The 19,982-nt window shown below is 36.9% G+C and overlaps 1 protein-coding gene across 1 annotated transcript in view; it reads right to left on the bottom strand.

Annotated features, from left to right (window-relative positions):
• KLHDC8B (kelch domain containing 8B) overlaps positions 1-13,081 on the bottom strand; it is a 260,084-nt gene extending 247,003 nt beyond the window's left edge. The window contains exon 1 of the mRNA XM_053688954.1: positions 12,481-13,081. Within this exon, the coding sequence (XP_053544929.1) occupies positions 12,481-12,871 (391 nt within the window). The 5' untranslated portion in view covers positions 12,872-13,081. The remainder of the gene's footprint in view (positions 1-12,480) is intronic.
• Between the last annotated feature and the right edge of the window lie 6,901 nt (positions 13,082-19,982).

Genomic DNA, 19,982 nt, shown 5'->3' on the forward strand with positions numbered 1-19,982 from the left:
TGTGTGTCTATGTATTTATGTATGCATTCGTTTGTGTAACTGTTGTGCATGTGTGTGTATGTATGTACAGTACGTATTCATTTGTGTAACTCTGTATGTGTGTGTATGTATGTATGTATTCATTTGTGCAACTCTGAATGTGTGTGTATGTGTATGTATGTATGTATGTATTAATTTGTGTAACTCTGTATGTGTATGTATGTATTAATTTGTGTAAGTCTGTATGTGCATGTGTGTGTATGTATGTATTCATTTGTGTAACTCTGTATGTGCATGTGTGTGTATGTATGCATGTATTCCTTTGGGTATCTCTGTATGTGCATGTGTATGTATGTATCTATTCATTTGTGTAACTCTGTATGTGCATGTGTGTGTGTATGTATGTATGTATTAATTTGTGTAACTCTGTATGTGCATGTGTGTGTGTGTATGTATGTATGTATTTATTTGTGTAACTCTGTATGTGCATATGTCTGTGTGCATGTATGTATGTATGTATGTATTCATTTGTGTAACTCTGTATGTGCATGTCTGTGTGTGTGTGTGTGTGTGTGTATGTATGTATTAATTTGTGTAACTCTGTATGTGCATGTGTGTGTGTGTATGTATGTATTTATTTGTGTAACTCTGTATGTGCATATGTCTGTGTGTATGTATGTATGTATGTATTCATTTGTATAACTCTGTATGTGCATGTCTGTGTGTGTGTGTGTGTGTATGTATGTATTTATTTGTGTAACTCTGTATGTGCATATGTCTGTGTGTATGTATGTATGTATGTATTCATTTGTGTAACTCTGTATGTGCATGTCTGTGTGTGTGTGTGTGTGTGTGTGTGTATGTATGTATTTATTTGTGTAACTCTGTATGTGCATGTGTATGTATGTATTCATTTGTGCAACTCTGAATGTGTGTGTATGTGTATGTATGTATGTATTAATTTGTGTAACTCTGTATGTGTATGTATGTATTCATTTGTGTAACTCTGTATGTGCATGTGTGTGTATGTATGTATTCATTTGTGTAACTCTGTATGTGCATGTGTGTGTATGTATGCATGTATTCATTTGTGTAACTCTGTATGTGCATGTGTATGTATCTATTCATTTGTGTAACTCTGTATGTGCATGTGTGTGTGTATGTTTGTATGTATTAATTTGTGTAACTCTGTATGTGCATGTGTGTGTGTATATATGTATGTATTTATTTGTGTAACTCTGTATGTGCATATGTCTGTGTGTATGTATGTATGTATTCATTTGTGTAACTCTGTATGTGCATGTCTGTGTGTGTGTGTGTATGTATGTATTTATTTGTGTAACTCTGTATGTGCATGTGTGTGTATGTATGCATTTATTTGTGTAACTCTGTATGTGCATGTGTGTTTGTCTTTGTATGTATGCATGTATGTATTCATTTGTGTAACTCTGTATGTGCATGTGTGTGTATGTATGTATGCATGTATTAATTTGTATAACTCTGTATGTGCATGTGTGCATGTATGTATGTATTCATTTGTGTAACTCTGTATGTGCATGTGTGTGTGTATGTATGTATTTATTTATGTAACCCTGTATGTGCATGTGTGTATGTATGTATTCATTTGTGTAACTCTGTATGTGCATGTGTGTGTGTATATGTATGTATGTATTTATTTGTGTAGCTCTGTATGTGCATGAGTGTGTGTCTTTGTATGTATGCATGTATGTATTCATTTGTGTAACTCTGTATGTGTATGTGTGTGTATGTATGTATGCATGTATTCATTTGTATAACTCTGTATGTGCATGTGTGCATGTGTGTATATATTCATTTGTGTAACTCTGTATGTGCATGTGTGTGTGTGTATTTATGTATTTATCTGTGTAACCCTGTATGTGCATGTGTGTATGTATGTATGTATTTATTTGTGCAACTCTGTATGTGCATGTGTGTGTGTATGTATGTATGTATTCATGTATGTAGCTCTGTCTGTCTGTCTGTATGTATTCATGTGTGTAACTCTGTGTTTCTGTATGTATGTATTCATGTGTGTAACTCTGTGTGTATGTATTTATGTGTGTAACTCTTTATGTCCATGCATGTGTGTGTCTCTGTGTGTGTGTTTATTCATGTGTGTAACTCTGTATGTGCATGTGTGTGTATCTATGTATTTATGTGTGTGTGTAACTCTGTGTTATGTTTGCCTGTATGTGTGCATGTGTGTGTGTGTATTTATTAATGTGTGTAACTCTGAATGTGCATGTGTTATGTTTTTGTGTGTGTCTGTGCGTGTGTGTATGTATCTATTCATATGTGTTACTATTTATGTGCATGTGTTATGTTTGTGTGTCTGTGCATATGTGTATGTATTCACATGTGTTACTATTTATGTGCATGTGTTATGTTTGTATGTGTGTGTGTATGTATTTATTCAAGTGTGTAACTTTGTATTTGCATATGTGTATGTTAGTATGCATGTGTGCATGTGTGTATTCCTGTGTGTAACTCTTTATGTGCATGTGTTATGTTTATATGTGTGTGTGTGTATTTATTCATGTGTGTAACTTTGTATGTGCATGTGTTATGTTTGTATGTGTGCATGTGTGTGTATGTTTGTACATATGTATGTATATATGTGTGGATGTTTGTACATATGTATGTATATATGTGTATATATGTGTGTATGTTTGTATATGTGTGTACAAATGTAAATATGTGTGTACATTTGTACATGTGTGTATGTAGATATGTCTGCATGTTTGTACACATATGTGTGTATATGTGTATGTATGTATATATGTGTGTATGCTTGTGCACATGTGTGTACATTTGTATGTGTGTATATAGATATGTCTACATGTTTGTACACATATATGTGTGTATATGTGTATGTATGTATATATATGTTTGTACATTTCTACACCTGTGTATGTATCTAATAAAATTACTGTATTCTGATTCCAGTTTTTTCCATGGGCAAGAATTAGTTTTTTGCAGCCATTGTAAGCGCCCTTTCTAGTGGGAAGTGTTTATAACTATAAATGTAGATTTAGTTAGTTACTGTAAAATCAGAACAGGATAATGGGTCTGTACTGACAGCATAAACCTGGAACTGCACAATGGAAAACTGCAGAATATTAATGACCAAGGTGGTAGCATGAGGCTCATACTGAGAAATTAAACCAGTGGGAGCCTAAAACTGTTCACTATTCATAACCTCTCGGAACTTTAATAATAATCATAAAAATCTGCCCTAATTATTCTGTAAGTGCAAAAGCGTCTGGGTCATTGAAATATATGTGGCTCCATAGCAACCATCACTTCTGTTGCCAGGGAGACCATGCAAGACTGTTTATCTTTTGTAAAAATGTCATTCACTTGACTTTTTATTTGGCTCAGTCCTCATGGTTCTCGCAGCTTTTTTACTTGATAATCTAGAGTCACTTGCTATAACATGTAATAACAATGGTCATGTTTATGGGTAAAGCATATTTCAGACGTGTTTGAGGACCTAAGTCAAAAATGTAATTCAGTTACATTAGACTAGTCGGCATTACTGTGTATATAATTTTACTAATTTAATTCTGGGGCCCCATCCGATATGCAGCGTCGCCCGCAAAAGCCGGCGACGCTGTTTTTTGCGCGGGTTTGGTATACTATATACAGCACCGCATATAAATGCGGCACGTATATTTCACCCGTCAGACGTAGTTTTTTCACTCATAGACTAACATATAAAACAATATCCAGCGCAAGGCCTTATGTGGCGTAAATGTAGAAATCTTACTCCATTTTCCCCTCGCCATCAAAAGCAGCCGTAGCAGTCCTTGCGCTGAGTATGGGAGCAACGTAACGCCCTAAAATTCCTGCAAAAAACGCATGCGCAATGTCTATCTACCTGTCAACCGCAATCCCCCTCCGCAATACCTAATAAAGTGTATTAACCCCTAAACCGCCACTCCAGGAGCCCACCGCCACCTACATTATATGTATTAACCCCTAAACCGCTGCTCCCGGACTCCGCCGCACCTAAATAAAGTGTTTAACCCCTAAACCGCCGCTTCCAGACCCCGCCGCAACCTACATTAAATTTATTAACCCCTAATCTGACCCCCCTACACCGCCTCCACCTACATTAAATATATTAACCTCTAATCTGACCCCCCTACACCGCCGCAACCTACATTAAATGTATTACCCCCTAAACCTAAGTCTAACCCTAACACCCCCCTAACTTAATTATTATTTAATTAAATCTAAATAATATTAATATTATTAACTAAATTATTCCTATTTAAAACTAAATACTTACCTATAAAATAAACCCTAAGATAGCTACAATATAATTAATAATTACATTGTAGCTATTTTAGGGTTTATATTTATTTTACAGGCAACTTTGTATTTATTTTAACTAGGTACAATAGCTATTAAATAGTTTATAACTATTTAATAGCTACCTAGTTAAAATAATTACAAAATTACCTGTAAAATAAATCCTAACCTAAGTTACAAATACACCTAACACTACACTATCAATAAATTAATTAAATAAATTAACTACAATTATCAAAAATAAAACACAATTAAATAAACTAAACTATAGTACAAAAACAAACACTAAATTACAAAAAATAAAAAATATTACAAGAATTTTAAACTAATTACACCTAATCTAAGCCCCCTAATAAAATAAAAAAGCCCCCCAAAATAATAAAATGCCCTACCCTAAACTAAATTACAAATAGCCCTTAAAAGGGCCTTTTGTGGGGCATTGCCCCAAAGTAATCAGCTCTTTTACCTGTAAAAAAAAGAACAATCCCCCCCCCAACATTACAACCCACCACCCACACACCCCTACTCTAAAACCCACCCGATCCCCCCTTAAAAAAAGCTAACACTACCCCATTGAAGATCACCCTACCTTGAGCCGTCTTCACCCAGCCGGGCTGAAGTCTTCATCCGATGGGCCAGAAGAGGACATCCAGACCGGCAGAAGTCTTCATCCTATCTGGGAAGAAGAGGACATCCGGACCGGCAGACGTCTTCATCCAAGCAGCATCTTCTACCTTCATCCATCCAACGAGGAACGGCTTCATCTTGAAGACCTCCGGCGCGGAACATCCTTCTAGGCCGACGGACTAACGACGAATGAATATTCCTTTAAATGACATCATCCAAGATGGTGTCCCTCAAATTCTGATTGGCTGATAGGATTCTATCAGCCAATCGGAATTAAGGTAGGAAAAATATGATTGGTTGATTTAATCAGCCAATTGGATTGCGAGGTTAATTCTATTGGCTGATCCAATCAGCCAATCGGATTGAGCTTCAATCCGATTGGCTGATTAAATCAACCAATCTGATTTTTCCTACCTTAATTCCGATTGGCTGATAGAATCCTATCAGCCAATCAGAATTCGAGGGACGCCATCTTGGATGACATCATTCAAAAGAATATTCATTCGTCGTTAGTCCGTCGGCCTAGAAGGATGTTCTGTGCTGGAGGTCTTCAAGATGGAGCCTTTCCTCGTCGGATGGATGAAGATAGAAGATGCCGCTTGGATGAAGACGTCTGCCGGTCCGGATGTCCTCTTCTGCCCGGATAGGATGAAGACTTCTGCCAGTCTGGATGTCCTCTTCTGGCCCATCGGATGAAGATTTCAGCCCGGCTGGGTGAAGACGGCTCAAGGTTGGGTGATCTTCAATGGGGTAGTGTTAGGTTTTTTAAGGGGGGATTGGGTGGGTTTTAGAGTACGGGTGTGTGGGTGGTGGGTTGTAATGTTGGGGGGGTTCTTTTTTGTTTTTTTTTACAGGTAAAAGAGCTGATTACTTTGGGGCAATGCCCCACAAAAGGCCCTTTTAAGGGCTATTTGTAATTTAGTTTAGGGTAGGGCATTTTATTATTTTGGGGGGCTTTTTTATTTTATTAGGGGGCTTAGATTAGGTGTAATTAGTTTAAAATTCTTGTAATATTTTTTATTTTTTGTAATTTAGTGTTTGTTTGTTTTTGTACTATAGTTTAGTTTAGTTAATTGTATTTTATTTTAGATAATTGTAGTTAATTTTTTAAATTAATTTACTGATAGTGTAGTGTTAGGTGTATTTGTAACTTAGGTTAGGATTTATTTTACAGGTAATTTTGTAATTATTTTAACTAGGTAGCTATTAAATAGTTATTAACTATTTAATAGCTATTGTACCTAGTTAAAATAAATACAAAGTTGCCTGTAAAATAAATATAAATCCTAAAATAGCTACAATGTAATTATGAATTATATTGTAGCTATCTTAGGCCTAGATTTGGAGTTTGGCGGTAGCCGTGAAAACCAGCGTTAGAGGCTCCTAACGCTGGTTTTAGGCTACCGCCGGTATTTGGAGTCAGTCAGGAAAGGGTCACTTTTCAGCCGCGACTTTTCCATACCGTAGATCCCCTTACGTCAATTGCGTATCCTATCTTTTCAATGGGATCTTTCTAACTCCGGTATTTAGAGTCGTGTCTGAAGTGAGCGTTAGAATTCTAACGACAAAACTCCAACCGCAGAAAAAAGTCAGTAGTTAAGAGCTTTCTGGGCTAACGCCGGTTTATAAAGCTCTTAACTACTGTGCTCTAAAGTACACTAACACCCATAAACTACCTATGTACCCCTAAACCGAGGTCCCCCCACATCGCCGCCACTCAATTAAATTTTTTTAACCCCTAATCTGCCGACCGCCACCTACGTTATACTTATGTACCCCTAATCTGCTGCCCCTAACACTGCCGACCCCTATATTATATTTATTAACCCCTAACCTGCCCCCCACAACGTCACCGCCAGCTACCTACAATAATTAACCCCTAATCTGCCGACCGCCACCTACGTTATACTTATGTACCCCTAATCTGCTGCCCCTAAGACCGCTGACCCCTATATTATATTTATTAACCCCTAATCTGCCCCCCTCAACGTCGCCTCCACCTGCCTACACTTATTAACCCCTTATCTGCCGAGCGGACCGCACCGCTATTATAATAAAGTTATTAACCCCTAATCCGCCTCACTAACCCTATAATAAATAGTATTAACCCCTAATCTTCCCTCCCTAACATCGCCGACACCTAACTTCAAACATTAACCCCTAATCTGCCGACTGGAGCTCACCGCTATTCTAATAAATGTATTAACCCCTAAAGCTAAGTCTAACCCTAACACCCCCCTAAATTAAATATAATTTAAATCTAACGAAATTAATTAACTCTTATTAAATAAATTATTCCTATTTAAAGCTAAATACTTACCTGTAAAATAAATCCTAATATAGCTACAATATAAATTATAATTATATTATAGCTATTTTAGGATTTATATTTATTTTACAGGTAACTTTGTATTTATTTTAACCAGGTACAATAGCTATTAAATAGTTAAGAACTATTTAATAGCTAAAATAGTTAAAATAATTACAAAATTACCTGTAAAATAAATCCTAACCTAAGTTACAATTAAACCTAACACTACACTATCAATAAATTAATTAAATAAAATACCTAAAATTAAACCTAACACTACACTATCAATACATTAATTAAATACAATATCTACAAATAAATACAATGAAATAAACTAACTAAAGTACAAAAAATAAAAAAGAACTAAGTTACAAAAAATAAAAAAATATTTACAAACATCAGAAAAATATTACAACAATTTTAAACTAATTACACCTACTCTAAGCCCCCTAATAAAATAACAAAGACCCCCAAAATAAAAAAATGCCCTACCCTATTCTAAATTACTAAAGTTCAAAGCTCTTTTACCTTACCAGCCCTGAACAGGGCCCTTTGCGGGGCATGCCCCAAAGAATTCAGCTCTTTTGCCTGTAAAAAAAAACACATACAATACCCCCCCCCAACATTACAACCCACCACCCACATACCACTAATCTAACCCAACCCCCCCTTAAATAAACCTAACACTAAGCCCCTGAAGATCTTCCTACCTTATCTTCACCATACCAGGTTCAACGATCGATCCAGAAGAGCTCCTCCTATGTCCTGATCCAAGCCCAAGCGGGGGGCTGAAGATGTCCATGATCCGGCTGAAGTCATCATCCAAGCGGGAGCTGAAGAGGTCCATGATCCGGCTGAAGTCATCATCCAAGTGGGAGCTGAAGAGGTCCATGATCCGGCTGAAGTCTTCTATCAACGGCATCTTCAATCTTCTTTCTTCCGGATCCATCTTGCAGACCTCCGAAGCGGAACATCCTGCTGGCCCGACGGACTACCGACGAATGAAGGCTCCTTTAAGGGACGTCATCCAAGATGGCGTCCCTCGAATTCCGATTGGCTGATAGGATTCTATCAGCCAATCAGAATTAAGGTAGGAAAATTCTGATTGGCTGATGGAATCAGCCAATCAGAATCAAGTTCAATCCGATTGGCCGATCCGGTCAGCCAATCAGATTGAGCTCGCATTCCATTGGCTGATCGGAACAGCCAATAGAATGCGAGCTCAATCTGATTGACTGATCGGATCAGCCAATCGGATTGAACTTGCTTCTGATTGGCTGATTCCATCAGCCAATCAGAATTTTCCTACCTTAATTCCGATTGGCTGATAGAATCCTATCAGCCAATCGGAATTCGAGGGACGCCATCTTGGATGACGTCCCTTAAAGGAGCCTTCATTCGTCGGTAGTCCGTCGGGCCAGCAGGATGTTCCGCGTCGGAGGTCTGCAAGACGGATCCGGAAGAAAGAAGATTGAAGATGCCGTTGATAGAAAACTTCAGCCGGATCATGGACCTCTTCAGCTCCCGCTTGGATGATGACTTCAGCCGGATCATGGACATCTTCAACCCCCCGCTTGGGCTTGGATCAGGACATAGGAGGAGCTCTTCTGGATCGATCGGTGAACCTGGTACGGTGAAGATAAGGTAGGAAGATCTTCAGGGGCTTAGTGTTAGGTTTATTTAAGGGGGGGTTGGGTTAGATTAGGGGTATGTGGGTGGTGGGTTGTAATGTTGGGGGGGGTATTGTATGTGTTTTTTTTACAGGCAAAAGAGCTGAATTCTTTGGGGCATGCCCCGCAAAGGGCCCTGTTCAGGGCTTGTAAGGTTAAAGAGCTTTGAACTTTAGTAATTTAGTATAGGGTAGGGCATTTTTTTATTTTGGGGGTCTTTGTTATTTTATTAGGGGGCTTAGAGTAGGTGTAATTAGTTTAAAATTGTTGTAATATTTTTCTAATGTTTGTAAATATTTTTTTATTTTTTGTAACTTAGTTCTTTTTTATTTTTTGTACTTTAGTTAGTTTATTTCATTGTATTTATTTGTAGATATTGTATTTAATTCATTTATTGATAGTGTAGTGTTAGGTTTAATTGTAGATAATTGTAGGTATTGTATTTAATTAATTTATTGATAGTCTAGTGTTAGATTTAATTGTAATTTAGGTTAGGATTTATTTTACAGGTAATTTTGTAATTATTTTAACTATTTTAGCTATTAAATAGTTCTTAACTATTTAATAGCTATTGTACCTGGTTAAAATAAATACAAAGTTACCTGTAAAATAAATATAAATCCTAAAATAGCTATAATATAATTATAATTTATATTGTAGCTATATTAGGGTTTATTTTACAGGTAAGTATTTAGCTTTAAATAGGAATAATTTATTTAATAAGAGTTAATTAATTTCTTTAGATTTAAATTATATTTAACTTAGGGGGGTGTTAGTGTTAGGGTTAGACTTAGCTTTAGGGGTTAATACATTTATTAGAATAGCGGTGAGCTCCAGTCGGCAGATTAGGGGTTAATGTTTGAAGTTAGGTTTCGGCGATGTTAGGGAGAACAGATTAGGGGTTAATACTATTTATTATAGGGTTAGTGAGGCGGATTAGGGGTTAATAACTTTATTATAATAGCGGTGCGGTCCGCTCGGCAGATTAGGGGTTAATAAGTGTAGGCAGGTGGAGGCGACGTTGTGGGGGGCAGATTAGGGGTTAATAAATATAATATAGGGGTCGGCGGTGTTAGGGGCAGCAGATTAGGGTTCATAGGGATAATGTAGCTTGCGGCGGTGTACGGAGCGGCAGATTAGGGGTTAAAAAAATATGCAGGTGTCAGCGATAGCAGGGGCGGCAGATTAGGGGTTAATAAGTGTAAGGTTAGGGGTGTTTAGACTCGGGGTACATGTTAGAGTGTTAGGTGCAGACGTAGGAAGTGTTTCCCCATAGCAAACAATGGGGCTGCGTTAGGAGCTGAACGCGGCTTTTTTGCAGGTGTTAGGTTTTTTTTCAGCTCAAACAGCCCCATTGTTTTCTATGGGGGAATCGTGCACGAGCACGTTTTTTAAGCTGGCCGCTTCCGTAAGCAACTCCGGTATCGAGAGTGGCGTTAAATATGCTCTACGCTCCTTTTTTGGAGCCTAACGCAGCCATTCTGTGGACTCTCAATACCAGAGTTATTTAAAAGGTGCGGCCAGAAAAAAGCCAGCGTTAGCTACGCGGGTCGTTACCGACAAAACTCTAAATCTAGCCGTTAGTGTTTATTTTATAGGTAAGTATTTAGTTTTAAATAGGAACAATTTAGTTAATAATATTAATATGATTTAGATTTATTTAAATAATAATTAAGTTAGGGGGGTGTTAGGGTTAGACTTAGATTTAGGGAGTAATACATTTAATGTAGGTGGCGGCGGTGTAGGGGGGTCAGATTAGGAGTTAATAAATTTAATGTAGGTAGCGGCGGGGTCCAGGAGCGGCGGTTTAGGGGTTAAACAATTTATTTAGGTGCGGCGGGGTCCGGGAGCGGCAGTTTAGGGATTAATACATATAATGTAGGTGGCGGTGAGCTCTGGAAGCGGCGGTTTAGGGGTTAATACTAGGATAGGTTTATTGCGGTGTGGGCTAGGGCGGTTTAGAGGTTAATAATTAAGCTTATTGCGTTGTGGGGGGTTGTCAGTCTAGGGGTTAATACATTTATTATTAGGAGTGAGAGGGGGGATTGCGGATAAAGGGGTATACATGTCGGGCTATTTTTGGGAGGCGTGTTAGACAGTTACGGGAGATTTAATATTTTAGTTAGTTTTTTTAGGCGCCGGAAGTTTCTAAAGTGCTGTAAGTCACTGGCGACTCCAGAAATTTGTAGTTACGCTAATTTCTGGACATCGCTAGTTTATCCGACTTAAAGCACTTTAGCAACTGCCGGCACCGTATATGTAATACCCCGATGTGCAAGGTGAAACTACAGGCGGCATGGGTTCCCTCGCTTGCACCAAAAACTACGCCGTATATCGGATCGTGCCCGTAGTATTTACATATGTCGTTCATACTATAGAGACTATATACTATATAAGGGATCCATTTATCCTGCTTGAAGCCCATGCGGAGTAGGATCACTTTTAAGAGCCAGAAAACCACAAGTGAAGAAGCAGGGGTTGTAGGAACACTAATTCTTAACATCTCCAAACCCTCTCTAAGTTAAATCATCCCAAACTGATTTGACCAGAATGATTGACAAGCTGTACTTTTGCTTAATTGGTCCTTAAAGAGCAAATAATAGGGCTACACAACCATTTGTTTGGGCAATGTTAAATGCAGACAGCAGATACTGCTTGCTTGCCCAGAACCTGGTGGACAGGTTACCTAGCTGGGAACATTGTATGCTATGTTTGATTAACTAAGCCCTACAAGTGTTTACTTGATAGACCTTTTAGTTAAACAATAATTAGCAGCTTAAACAAGGTTATTATTCCTCAAATCAATGTATAGACTTCAGAAGGAGTGAAAACTGAAATGGCCCTGCCTGGATTTGAACCCGTGAACAAGAGATCTAGGACTAAACCTATTTGGGTATGATTTGATATAGGATAAGGGTTAAAACTGAACCATATTGCAATTCTTTTTATTTATTTTTTAATTTTGAGAGACATTGGGGCATATTTATCAAGCTCCGTATGGAGCTTGATGCCCCGTGTTTCTGGCGAGCCTGCAGGCTCGCCAGAAACACCAGTTATGATGCTCCATAACCTGTCCGCCTGCTCTGAGCAGGCGGATACACATCGCCGGAAATCAACCCGATCGAGTACGATCGGGTTGATTGACACCCCCTGCTGGCAGCCCATGGGCCGCGAGTCTGTAGGGGGTGGCGTTGCACCAGCAGCTCTTGTGAGCTGCTGGTGCAATGGTGAATACGGCGAGTGTATTGCTCGCTGTATTCAGCGAAGTCTGGCAGACCTGATCCGCACTGTCGGATTAGGTCCGCCAGACTTTGATAACTAGAGGCCATTATATTCTTGGTGAGGTTTATGTGTAGATAATATTTAGTGTAGAGATAAAGTTTTTCTTTATTTAAATATATATGATAAATCTGATATGTTAATTAATACTTACCAAATATTTCACTGCTGAAAGAAATCATATGGATGACATTAAACATAGCTGAGGTTACTTGTTCATGAATCAGATATCAAATATGCTCTGTCAAAACATCAATACAAATGGGGACATCTTACCTTTCTCAGTGGCGCTGATGCCCATTGATGGTTGGCACAAAGGTGCTTTTTTCTCCCATTTGCCCTCATCCATGTTATATATCTCCAGTGATGCCAGTGGGCACTGCTCAGAGTCCATACCGCCAATCACCAGCACCTGTTTACCAAGAGATACTGCAGCAGCTCCAGCCCGAGCAGTGGGCAGAGGGGGTAGCACTGTCCATGTTTGGGAGGCCACATCAAGCATTTCCATGGTGTCCATGGGGAGTCCAGATTTGCTACAACCCCCAATAACAAACAGGTGACCATCTTGGTAGACAGGAGTACAGTAAACTCGACAAGTGGGCATGGGGGGAAAGACTTCCCAGTAAAGGGACATGATGCCACTTGAGGCCATGATTGAAATCGGCATGGTACAGGATTTGAGAAAAGTTACATAGATGATAGAATTCCCATTTATGAGCGGTTGTTGCTCCTAATGTGTTGAGAATGCTTCTCAACATCTGTTTGGTTCAGTTAGTGCTTAATGTCACAAGTAGATCCACTCTTCTGTCTCTTGGTTCCTGGGATACCATTGGTTATAAATGACAACAAGCGGCCATCTCATAAACCTTTACGTAGATCTCACAGTTCCATGGTTTGTTAGCTGTTCAGTCAGTTTTATTTGTACACAACTTTTCTTTTCACCTGGAAACACAAATGTTGAGTGCAATAAATATTGATCTTCTAAAAAAAGATTTATCATAGATCTTAAAGGGGTATGAAACCTAAACTCTTTCTTTTGTGATTCAGACAGAGCAAACCATTTTTAAAAAATTCCAATTTACTTCTATTATCAAATTAGCTTCATTCTCATGATATTCTGTGTTGAAGAGATACCTAGGTAGCATCTGATGCACTATATGGCAGGAAATAGTGCTGCCCTCTAGTGCTCTTGCAAATGGATAACATTCTTGCAAAACTGCTGCCATATAGTGCTCCAAAAATGGGACGGATCCTAAGCATACTTCCCTGCTTTTCATCAAAAGATACCAAGAGAACAAATACAAATGTGATAATAAAAGTAAATTAGAAAGCTGTTTAAAATGTTATGTTCTATCTGAATCATGAAAGAAAATAATTGGGTTTCATATCCCTTTAAGCAGTAAATCATACATAACTGAAAGATAATTCTGCTGTCTTATAAGAGTAGGGTTTGACCATAAACAGTAAATTTGTGTCTTGCTAAGAAAAATATTTTATAAAGTTATTTTAAAGCAAAGTGAAAATTAAAATGTAATTATTCCAACAGAAAAGGCAATTTGATTTTTTTTTTATTTGTTTCTGTTATTAAAGGGACAGTCAACACCAGAATTTGTGTTGTTTTAAAAGATAGATAATGCCTTAATTACCAATTCCCCAGTTTTGCATAACCAACACAGTTATAATAATACACGTTTTACCTCTGTAATTATCTTGTATCTAAGCTTCTGCTGACTGCCCCCTTATTTCAGTTCTTTTGACAGACTTGCATTTTAGCCAATCAGAGCTGTCTCCATGGTAAATTCACGTGCATGAGCTCAATGTTATCTATAGGAAACACGTGAACTAATGCCCTCTAGTGGTGAAAAACTATCAAAATGCATTTAGATTAGAGGCGGCCTTCAAGGTCTAAGAAATTAGCATATGAACCTCCTAGGTTTAGCTTTCAACTAAGAATACCAAGAGAACAAAGCAAACTTGGTGATAAAAGTAAATTGGAAAGTTCTTTAAAATTACATGCCCTATTTGAAACATGAAAGTTTTTTTTGGACTTGACTGTCCCTTTAAATTGACCTCTAAATGTATAATATTGTTACAAACATTGTAGCAAACACAGTTGTCATATAATTCCCAGGACCCATGCACACTCCAGAGCCTATGTCAGTAAATTTCAACAAATTAGACCTCAAATTGAAACCGGAAAGTTTCCTTTAATATTGCAGTTTTTTTTTTAAATATGAAAGTTTAATTTTGACTTCCATGTACAGCAGCAACTCCAAAAGATTACACTCTTCCAGTTAGGAAATGTTGACTATAGCTTTTAATGTTATTTGGGATAGTCCTTTTAAGGGAGTCATTAAAGGTTAATCTTGGCTATTATGTCCCTTTAAGTAAAGCGCTAATTTCTATATTTTTTTTTTTTTTTTTTTTTTTATACATCAACCTGAAGTTTATAAATACTGGCTATGCTGGTAAAATACTGGCTTGGTGACGACTCTACTGACATACAGCTCCTCTGGAAAACAGTTAGATAGTGTTTTGTTGTTTAAAACCATTTTTATTATTCCTATCTTACAAGTGCATAGTATTATTATTATTATTATTATTATTATTTGTAGAGCGCCAACAAATACCGCAGCTTTATGTGCCTTTAATTTAAGAAGGTTAAGTCCTTTTACATAAGCATAATAAATACAGCATTGTAAACCATCTGCTTAAAAAATAATGTTTTAAAAGCATTTAAAGTTGAGTTTAATTAGCAAAGTGAGCAAGCACCCGTCTTAAAGGGACACCGAACACAATTTTTTTCTTTCGTGATTCAGATAGAGCATGACATTTTAAGCAACTTTCTAATTTACTCCTATCATCAAATTTTCTTCATTCTCTTGGTATCTTTATTTGAAATGCAAGAATGTAAGTTTAGATGCCGGCCCAGTTTTAGTGAACAACCTGGGTTGTTCTTGCTGATTGGTGGATAAATTCATCCACCAATAAAAAATTGCTGTTCAGAGGTCTGAACCAAAAAAAAAAAGCTTAGATGCCTTCTTTTTCAAATAAAGATAGCAAGAGAACGAAGAAAATTTGATAATAGGAGTAAATTAGAAAGTTGCTTAAAATTGCATGCTCTATCTGAATCACAAAAGAAAAAAATTGGGTTCAGTGCCCCTTTAAGTATTCATATTATCGACTCTGCTGGGACACATATAAACGCTTTGCTATACAGATAAAGCAAATACTGATGGAGAATTAGACAAAACACAGAGGGAAATTACTAGTAAATCCTGATAATTATAATGTAAGTACATTACAAAGTATTTTTAGTACAAATAATAAGATGTATTGGGAAGTACATTTCTGACACCCTCTTTAAAGTCAATTGAGTATGTTTATTAAACGTGTGCATTCAGATCCTTAGTTAAGACCCGAATACGGAAGAGGAAGCTCTTTTCGGAACCGGATTTATACTTTTAACATGCTAAGATATGCGCAAATCTAGAACTTAGTGTGTTGCACTTTCATTAATAAATCTGTCTCTGAAAAGACCTGAATGCCACAAGCGTCCGTCTTCTTCCGTATTCGAGTCCTAATGAATTATCTGAATGCACGTCTAATATTTATCTTATCTCCTTATCTGCTTTGAATTAGAAACAAATACAGATGATCAACGGCACTGGTTAAGCAATCACTGTGTGTCATGTTGCAGGGGAAGGGTAGTGAACAGTATTCAGTGTTAAAGGGGCAGTCTAGTCAAAATTAAACTTTCATGATTCAGATAGGGCATGCAATTTTAAACAACTTTCCAATTTACTTTTATCATCAAATTTCCTTTGTTCTCTTGGTATTCTTTGTTGAAAGCCAAACCTAGGTAGGCTCCAATGCTAATTTCTTATTCCTTGATATAATCATACTGTTTATGGAAAACTGGGGAATGTGTAATAAAGGGATTATCTATCTTTTTTAACAATAACAATTCTGGATTAGACTGTCAATTATACTGACCAACATAAAATATATATTACTAGAGGTGTATTAAGCATTTCATTGAGGGCTGTGTGACTTCATGCATTAGAGTTATGGTTTTGAGTAACTGTGAGATACAGTGCCCTACACTAATATTGGCACCCTTCGTAAAAATGAGCAAAGAAGGCTCTGGAAATGTGTCTTTATTGTTTAACCTTTTGATCTTTTGTTCAAAAAGTATGCAAACATATTCTGTTGTCACTGATATCAAACAATTGCAAACACAACACAGGTTTATCCAAAAATAAATAAATAAATAATATTTGTTAAATATATGTATGGCACAATTATTGGCCCCCTTTTAATCAATACTTTGTGCTACCTTCCTTTGCTATGATAACAGCTCTGAGTCTTCTCCTTTAATGCCTAATGAGGCCGTAGAATACATGGCAACAAATCTGAGACCATTTCTCCATACAGAATCTCTCCAGATCCTTTAAATGTTGAGGTTGATGCTGGTGGACTCTCCTCTTCAGTTCACTTCACAGGTTTTCTATAAAGTTCAAGTCAGATGACTGGGATGGCCATGGTAGGACCTTGATTTTGTGGTCAGTAAATCATTTTTGCATTGATTTTGATGTATGTTTTAAATCATTGTTCTGCTGGAAGATCCATTTTAAGCTTTCTGGCTGTCAGGTGTTCATTCAATATCTGTTGATATTTGATAGAGTCCATGATGCCACAAAATGTCCAGGACCTCTGGCAGAAAAACAGCTCCAATACATTAAAGATCCACCACCATATTTAACAGTGTGCATGAGGTACTTTTCCATATGGCTACCTCTCTATGTGTGCCAACCCTACCTCTATTGTTTATTGCCAAAAAGCTCTATTTTGGTTTCATGTGACCATGAACCCGATCCCATTTGAAGTTTCAGTAGTGTCTGGCAAACTGAAATGAGTTTGTTTTTGGATGAAAGTAGAGGCTTGTTCTTGAAGCTATTCCAAACAACATAGTTTTGGAGACTTTCTGTCCCCAAGATGCAACTAACTTCTGCAATTCTTCAGCTGTGATCCTTGGAGATATTTTGACCACTCAAACCATCCTCTTTACAATGCGTTGAGACAATATAGAGACACAGTCTCTTACAGGTTGATTCATAACATTTCTAGTTGACTGGAACTTCTTATTTATTGTCCTGATGGTGGAAATGGGCATTTTCAATGCTTTTGCTATTTTCTTAAAGCCACTTCATACTTTGTGAAGCTCAATAATCTTTAGCGGCACATCACAGCTATATTCCTTTGTCTTACCCATTGTGATTAATGACTAAGGGAATCTGGCCTATGTGTTACCTCATATTTATACTCCTGTGAAACAGGAAGTCATGGTTGAACAATTTCCTGTTCCTAGTCACCCAGGTCTACTAAAAAATTTAAAATATCAATGGGAATATATTTTAAATATATTTTCTCATATGAATTCATAGGGGTGCCAACAATTGTGCCACTCATATATTTAACAAAGATTTTTATTTTTTGGATAAACCTGTGTTGTGTTTGCATACCCTTGTGTATATATATATATATATTAGAACACGACCATACTCATGTATTCATTTGTGTTTGTGTATATTAGAACACGGCCATACTCATGTATTCATTTGTGTGTGTGTATATATCTATATATATCTATCTATATCTATATATATATATATACAGTATATATATATATATATATATATATATATATATATATATATATATATATATATATATATATATAAAGCCTTAGAACATAGCCATACTTGTGTATTCATTTGAGTGTGTGTGTATATATATATATATATATATATATATATATATATATATATATATATTACCAAGAATAAGTGTCACTGTGTTAACACTTCTCATGTACCGTCAGCTGCAGAACATGTTGTTTAGTTAGGAAATTGTGCATTGTTTTTATGTCCATGGAACAAAACTTAAAAATATCTCTTAAAGGGATAATTAACCCAATTTGTTTCTTTCATGGTTAAGATAGAGCAGAATTTTTAAGCAACTTTCTAATTTACTCCTATTATCAATTTTTCCTAGTTCTCTTTGTATCTTTATTTGAAAAAGCAAAAAGCAGCAATGTAAGCTTACGAGCCGGCCCATCTTTGGTTCAGCACCTCGGTAGCACTTGCTGATTGGTGCCTAAATGTAGCCGCCAATCAGCAAACACTACCCAGGTGCTGAACTAAATATGGGCGGGCTCGTAAGCTTTATATTCCTGCTTTTTCAAATAAAGATAGCAAGAGAATGAAGAAACATTGAAGGTTAAATTAGAAAGTTGCCTACAATTGCATGCTCTATCTGAATCTAGAAAGAAAAAATTTGGGTTCAGTATCCCTTTAAGTATGTTTCTCTTATCTCCTATGCTGTAACCAATTAGAGACAGGTATAAATAAGCCCCTGCACTGATTAAGCAATCACAGCATAGCCATGGGTGGCAGCCACAATTTTACATAGGAGAGGGGGAAAATATTTTTCGATAATAATAATGTTACAATAGACAAATGCTAAAATATATCTCATTAGACATAAAGCGCTAATTTTATGGGGCATGGAATTTGCTCCCTCTTGCCACCCCCTTCCAGATAAAGTGTAGCATGTTGCAGGGTTAGAGTTCTGACTTTACTCAAACTTCTCTGTCAGAAGTGGGAAAAAAACACAATTTCAGAGATAATAAACTATAGGAAAATAAAGAAATGAATGAAACTGCATTGCATTTTTTATTTAATTATGCATAATTAAAACTGTTTTTGCTAATCATATTCTTTACATATAATATGAGAGCCCATAGCTCTCAGCAGCAGATGTAGAGTTAAAATAACTGTCACACTGTCTAATTGCTTGATTCTGTTCCTTGTCCAGCAGGAGTAAGAGAACAAATGCTTCTCGTATTAGTTGCTGAGCGTCACTGGAGCGATTCACCTAAATTGTTTTCATGGTACATAATTTAAGTGACACAAATGTCTGCCTCTCTGCCCTGGTTTCTTGATGAATTATTAAGTGGCTGCTATTTTCCTCACTCAGCCTATGATCTACTGGATCTCAGAGGCACTGGAACTGTGTTGGGACTCAGAGGCTCTAATGAGTTCTACAGGGAATGAACCAGGCTCAGTATTCTGGATACTTTCTGGACAGCACAAGCAAAAAAGGGTAAGAAATGCCAGCCTGGAAAATTCCAGCCATGTGATTGAGTAATGAGCTGCTACTTAAAGGGACAAAGTATTTTTGTTCCTTCCTCGCATTTAAAAGAGGCAATTTTAATAAATATTACAGTTTTCTTTTCTTAAAGATGGTGAAAAAAAGTCTTGTATTTTTATGCTTTTTGGGTTTTCCACTGTCGACCAATAGAGATGTGGGAGTGCATCTTCTATCATACAGATCAGTTGTGCATTTCCTGTTAGCAACTTTTACTTAAATGGACAGTAATGTCAAAATTAAATGATCATGAGTCAAATAGAACATGCAATTTTGAACAACTTTCCAATTTACTTGTACTATCAAATTTGCTTTGTTCTCTTGTTATCCTTTGCTGAAGAGTAAATATAGGTAGGCAGTAGGAGCTCAGGAGTGTGCACATGTCTTTTTATGGCTGCAGTGTTTGCAATTATGTATAATATTGATAAACATTGTTGCAAATATGGCTACCAGAAGGCCAAAGACATGTGCATGCTCATGAGTTCCCCTCTGATTACTCTTTAATAAAAGACACCAAGAAAAATAAGCAAGATTAGTCATAGACTTAAAGGGACACTGAACCCAAA

The sequence above is a fragment of the Bombina bombina genome, chromosome 7, assembly GCF_027579735.1.
Source record: "Bombina bombina isolate aBomBom1 chromosome 7, aBomBom1.pri, whole genome shotgun sequence".
NCBI classification, from domain to species: Eukaryota; Metazoa; Chordata; class Amphibia; order Anura; family Bombinatoridae; genus Bombina; species Bombina bombina.